Raw genomic sequence first — 6,089 nt, forward strand, 5'->3', positions numbered from 1 at the left:
TGAATTTAGCTTAACTAACATAAAATATGTATTAACGATGAAGATATTTCTGGTTTGATTCACTCCACTCTTGTACTAAAAAAATAACTAATTTAAGTATATCATTTGGATCAAAAGGTTATCAATTGTATCTTCTATTTAAGTTTGGAATCTGACAACAGTAAGGAAAGATCTCATTCTCATGAAAGGCCATGGTAGGGCGAGGCCAAGATGGCTTTCCTGCTCCCCATTTCATTCTCCATCTGTGCCAAATTCTCCATTTAATTTTGTGGGGATTAGATCAGGGATTCTCTGATTTTTTTTCTATTTAAAAAAAATCAATTAACATAAATAACTATTATTAAAAAGTTGAAATTAAATATTTAAATTTCTTAATATTTTCTATATAATTGGTTCGACCTAAAAATCTTGAATGTAAATAAAATTACTCAAGTTTTCTAGTAGAAGAGAATTATTCGCACGAGATTTTTGGAGAAATTTAATTCGTGGAATTTGAATTTTTATATTTGTATTAATTTTAGTGTAGCAAATACAATCTCTAATATAATAATTCTTTGAAGCTTTCAAAATAAACTTTAATCTGTAAGTTGGTTGATCTTCTTAGATTATCGGCTTTCGGGCTTATTGATCTTCTTGGATGATCAATCTTTAGGCTTGATGATCTTCTTGGATGATCGGCCTTTGGACTTGATAATCTTCTTGGAGGATTAGTGTTCGCACGAGGCTTCCGGAGAAACTTATTTCATGGAGTTGAACTTGATTAGTGTTGATCTTGATATTGATTTGATGCGATGTAGTTCAATCTCTAGTACTTGATTCTCTTATTTTCTTTCAATCGAATGCGTACGCTTGATTTGAGGAAGTGAAGTGCGTGATGATCTTGGAGTTGAAGTCTTGGAAGAATGCTTGTATCTCCAAAGGAATTCTGTTTTCAGGTGTGGTCAGCTTTAGAAGTCAGAGAGTTTTCTAGTTGTTGGGAGAATTCTCTTTAGGTGTAGAATTTCTGATTGAGCTTTTCCTTGAGTTTGAGGAGATTGAATCTTCAGCTTGTAGGTTGTGAGAATACAATCAGTTTGTTGAAATCTTCTAATCTTCAAACCTTCAAATAGTTTAGATCTTTAGTTCTTTAGAATTTGAGTGTTTTAGCCTTCGAAATTTTGAGAAGCTTCAGTTTTCAGTACTTGAGAGCTTGAGAGCATTAGTTTTCAAGAATTAGAAGCTTCAGTTACTTAGATCTTGGGAGCTTAAATCTTCAGAGCTTTAATATGTCTTTTGATGAGCTTTGATATGTCTTGAGCTTGGAATTGATCTTCAGAGTTTTAGTATGTCTTATGATCTTCACAACTGCTAACTTCAGAGAGCTTTGGCTTTTAATTCTTCCAACCTCCTCCCCAAATGAAAGATAAGCCCTCTATTTATAGAGATTTTTCATGGGCCTTACATGTATTTGGGCCTAATTACTCTATTGGGCTCAAATTGGGTTTGGGCTAAAGTAATATACTTGAGCTTAATCTTTAATTTAGCTCAAATTTTCACCATGGATTTGAATTGGGTTGGGTCCGAGCGACTTTAATTACTTGGCTCGATCCAACTTATAATTTTTTCAATAGACTCGTGCTTTCATTGATGATGTGACAATTCGTTATTCACCGAAATTTCTCATTCAACAAGAATAATTAACAATTAAATTATTTATATATATAATCTGAAATGTAAGTATGATATTTATTTACTACTAATAATAACATATTCATTGTCTGGGTCATTAAACAATAAAATTTAAAATTTAAATATAATATTTCTATAATAACAATAAAAACATAACAATAACTACTCTAATAAATTAAAGAAGAGGCAAACAGAAGAATTCATTCTCCGTCCTACTTTAAGGTAAACTTTTTTTCTTCACTTATTCCACTCAAAAATAAATCTTTCCCTCGTTAAGGGCGAGTCCTGCGAGAAAAATGAACATCTTTAAATCATAAAGGAACGGCCCGGTCCTTGTATGGCCACATAACCGGAAACAAAAAACCGGTTTAACCAGACCGGCTTTCCGGTTTTGAAATGATGGTTATAGGCTCAAGTCATGCGAGCCAACAGACAAACCCGGAAGGCCACTGCTTCACCAAGGAAGACGAAGATGCTCCGGCCGCCGTTTGCAAAGCGCTTTTCGAATCTCACATCTCTCAGTTTTCTGCTTCGTTTCAGTCAATATGTAATTAATTTCTTGATTTTTCATCTCCTCTTGTTTTGTTTTCTCTTCCATTCTCGTTTCTCTAATTTGTTTTGGTATCTTTAGAGGGAAATGCATAGCAGAAATCGGAAGGCCATGGAGTTGATTGCCAAAGGATGGAGTGCTTTGAAGGAAGTCGATAGAGTTATTGATTATTGTGAGCTCAATGATCGCCGCCTCATCCCCCTTCTTCGGGTAGTTTCTTTGAATTATACGAAAAAGCCTGTTTGGTCGCTGAAATAATCGTTAACGTTACTTTTTTACAATTGCTCATAAATCATGTAATGTAATTTAACTAATTACTAGTGTTTTTATTGTTTATATTCAAAATTCATGCAGCTCGACGTCCCCACTGAGTTGTATATAATCCTTGATTTTCTTGAATTTTCCTTTGATTCATATGTTTTCAGGATTTACTGGAAACTTAAAGTGCTCGAGTTCAAATTGAGTGTTATTTCATTTCTTTCCTAATTAATATTAGTTGATAGTACATTTGTTGAGTTTTATGCTACTTCCCAAATAGATTAGTCCTGTCCTAATTGATTAAGTTGTTAGCTCAAGCTTTTGGGTTATCACCTTATGCTTTTAGGTTTAGTGGCAGCTAAACAATTTGGTTGTGTCTGAATAAGAAAAAAAAGTATGCCATTGTCCAGTAGCTAATGTGATATTCTTCACAGAACAGTGGCCTTCTTTTGCTATATTAATTATTTTGCATTTTCTATCTACTTTGTCTGATTTCTTTCTGTCATTGGGATTACTTTCTCACAAGATGGACGACATTGTTCTTCTTTGTCATCTTATCAGACAGCGAAGGAAAATTTTGAATTGGCTCTTGAAGTTGATAATTCAAATACCCATGCTAGGTATTGGTTGTCAAAATTGCATTTGAAGTACCATGTCCCAGGGGGATGTAAAGCTGTGTAAGTGAGCCTTGTACTTTATTTCTTGAACAATACGTTATTGGGAATTTGGGATTACTGCTGTAGTTCTTGACTTTTGTGTTCTAAACATTATTGCTGCAACATTTGAGGTAAGTTAGGTTGGCATATGAAAGAAATTCAGATAAACTTTTTCCTTCTGTCCGAAAGAGAATATTCATCCGGACTATTTTGATATTGTATTGTCTTTCAAGATCAATGTTTTAAAAGGCTAAAGGAGGCCTTGAGGCTTTTACTCTTCAAAAGGTGAGCCGTAAGCCTCGAGACATATGAGGCATAAGCCTCAAATATTGAATTAAAAACATTTTGCAAAACCTAAATTGGTATGACCAAGTCTTGCTAAACATGATAGTCATATAACTGTAAAAAGAAGCGTCACCCTCACAATTTTCAGTCAATAAAAAATTCTAAAGGGACATCTTCATCATCTCTACTACTACTATTATCATTAATAGGATTGATTTATACTATAAATGTTTGCCTTCAGTGTTCTCAAGGTCAACAGTAAAAATAGTCTTTGTTCAAATAGTCACATCTCTCGAACCTTAATATTTTTTAAGAATTAGGCAAATGACTATTATTTTTCTAATCACTAGGGGAGGCATAGAGATTTAAGCCTTAATGCGTTTTCACAAAGGCGCAAGCCTCTTGTGGTTCAACAAAGGTGTAAGTCTCGAGGCTAAAACTTAGAGCCTTGCCTTGAGGCAAGTCTTAAGGCGTAAGCCTTGATAGCGTTTTAAAATATTATTAGGATTTTTGTCTAAAATTTCATCAGAATTTAAAGTCTTAACCATCTTTTTTATACCTTCAAATGTTTTAATATTTACTTTCATTTGTTCCTTGCCTGTTTCAAATCTCAGAAAAGTATGAAGTAGACAAACTGATTCATTTGTCTTCAAGTTTTTGGAATTTATTTTGGATCTCCATGGCCATGGCATCTATTAGATGCCTGCTGGTTTTTTGTTCAGGGACACATTTGACTCTCCTTTTCTTCTTTATTGTAACAGAGGAGCTGCATTATTGGTTGAAGCAGCAGATATGGGCGATGCAGATGCACAATATGAACTTGGTTGTCGTCTGAGAGTTGAGGTTAAACTCCTAATTCTTGTTGTTAGTGAAATGCGCTGTCCAATCTATAAATAAGAGCAAAGTCTTAGGCTTTTTTTAAAAAGAAATTTGGTTGAGTTAAGTTAATTAACTTCTAGCCTTCTTCTTGGGTTAACTGTGGTTTTGTTTTCACATCACTAACGAGACCCGTTCACTGAATACTAAATTTGGAATTCATTTAAAGAACTCACTCGCAGTTGAGAGAGACTGTAATTGATCATATACTGCTGTCAAATTCCGTTAGAAACTTGTTTGTATGCCTAACCATATGAGTTATTCTCACGAAGTTAGGTGTAAATATCGTTTTTTGCCTACTGCTTGTAGTCATGTTAGCAAGTTAAGTATTCACACTTGCATGCTTGTGCTTGTTTCATTAACGATGGTGAAATGTTTTGTGTAGAACAAATATGTACAATCAGACCAACAAGCTTTCTATTATCTGGAGAAAGCTGTTGACCAGGTATGACTCCTAATTGCAGGCTTAAAGAGATCGTATCTTCAAATTGTGCATCAAACCTTACCTGAACTTGCAATGTTCTAGCTACATCCAGGTGCACTTTTTCTTTTAGGTGCAGTATATCTGACTGGAGACTGCGTGAAGCAAGATATTGCATCAGCATTATGGTGTTTCCATCGGGCTTCAGAGAAGGTAGTATAATGTCTTCATTTTATCATGATTAGATAGCAATTTTATGGTGCGTTCTTTGGCACTGCGTTTGCAACTACAGTGTCCAGCCTAGTTCCAGGCAAGCACCGGATATTCACCTCAAAAATCAGGGTTCTTTTGCATTTGCCCCTGTGTGCGCCCTCCTCGATGTATACTGTTTTCAGTTGATTCTTTTGAAAATCATCAATCCGTGATCTTTTCTATAACCTTTGTTCTATTTTGTTCTTTTTTATTACATCATTGTATTAATCCTTGGTTTCTTAGTTATTCTGATGGAACATTGTTGGAACATTTCTGTTTTAGACAGCATCTTTAACGGGTATAACTTCATGGCTTCTCATGTTTGCAGGGTCATGCCGGTGCAGCTATAGCATATGGATCTCTTCTTCTCAAAGGTAAGAATTCCTTTAAGTCCACAGGCTGGAATTAAATCAAAGTATTTCACAACGTTCTTATAAAAATGAATAAATAAAAACTACGTGATTTTAGATAGGAAATTGTGAAGTTTCCATGAAAGCTACATACTAGATAATTTTACAGATTTCAAGTTCTTGCCAAATTTTCTAGCTATCCCTTTCATCATTAGTCATTTGATTTGCATGACTTAGGTGTTGAAGTACCCGAATCTCTAACAAAATTCAGCTTAAAGAACGGTTCAACCAGAAAGGCTAGAAAAAGCCCGGATGGTCCAGTGATGAATTCAGTTGAGATGGCTAGAGAACAGTTCAATGCAGCAGCAGTCTCAGGGTGTGATCTTGGGCTCAAATGGTTAAACAGAATCGAAGAGGAAGAAAAGAGTTTGTCAACTGAATCTAGATGAAGATATCGACATTATTTTCGTCACTGTAAGCATGCTAGAACACAGAATATACACATTTTAGGATTGAATCAACCCGAGCGAATTAGACTCCTTAATGACGAGTTTCCCTTGGTTTTAGTACATTAAACTGGATTAAGGATTATGTATGTTACATTAGTAGGTCATTTATGTTAAAATCCTCTGTGTATTTATTACAAGTAGGCAAATTAATTCCTTGATTTAGGTGCATCATGATACATATAATAAGGCATTGGATAGATTCTGTTAATAAGACTTTCTAAATAAGGATCCTAATGAAGTTTTTAAACTTTCAGCTGCATAGTA

The 6,089-nt window shown here is 34.5% G+C and overlaps 1 protein-coding gene across 1 annotated transcript; it reads left to right on the top strand.

Annotated features, from left to right (window-relative positions):
- The first annotated feature begins 2,058 nt into the window (after positions 1-2,058).
- Positions 2,059-6,089, top strand: LOC120079340. The gene is made up of 8 exons (XM_039033503.1): positions 2,059-2,215; positions 2,300-2,428; positions 3,038-3,153; positions 4,179-4,260; positions 4,679-4,738; positions 4,820-4,927; positions 5,295-5,340; positions 5,554-6,089. The coding sequence occupies exons 1-8, from the start codon at positions 2,087-2,089 to the stop codon at positions 5,763-5,765; spliced, it is 882 nt and encodes a 293-aa protein (XP_038889431.1). The 5' UTR covers positions 2,059-2,086; the 3' UTR covers positions 5,766-6,089.

The sequence above is a fragment of the Benincasa hispida genome, chromosome 6 (genome assembly GCF_009727055.1).
Source record: "Benincasa hispida cultivar B227 chromosome 6, ASM972705v1, whole genome shotgun sequence".
Lineage (NCBI taxonomy): Eukaryota > Viridiplantae > Streptophyta > Magnoliopsida > Cucurbitales > Cucurbitaceae > Benincasa > Benincasa hispida.

Excerpts from the sequence above, each read along its gene's own strand:
- LOC120079340 (XM_039033503.1), top strand. The coding sequence starts at position 2,087 with ATGCGAGCCAACAGACAAACCCGGAAGGCCACTGCTTCACCAAGGAAG. Across the intron at positions 2,429-3,037 it reads GCCTCATCCCCCTTCTTCGG|ACAGCGAAGGAAAATTTTGA; the intron begins GTAGTTTCTTTG and ends TCATCTTATCAG. Across the intron at positions 4,261-4,678 it reads GTTGTCGTCTGAGAGTTGAG|AACAAATATGTACAATCAGA; the intron begins GTTAAACTCCTA and ends TGTTTTGTGTAG.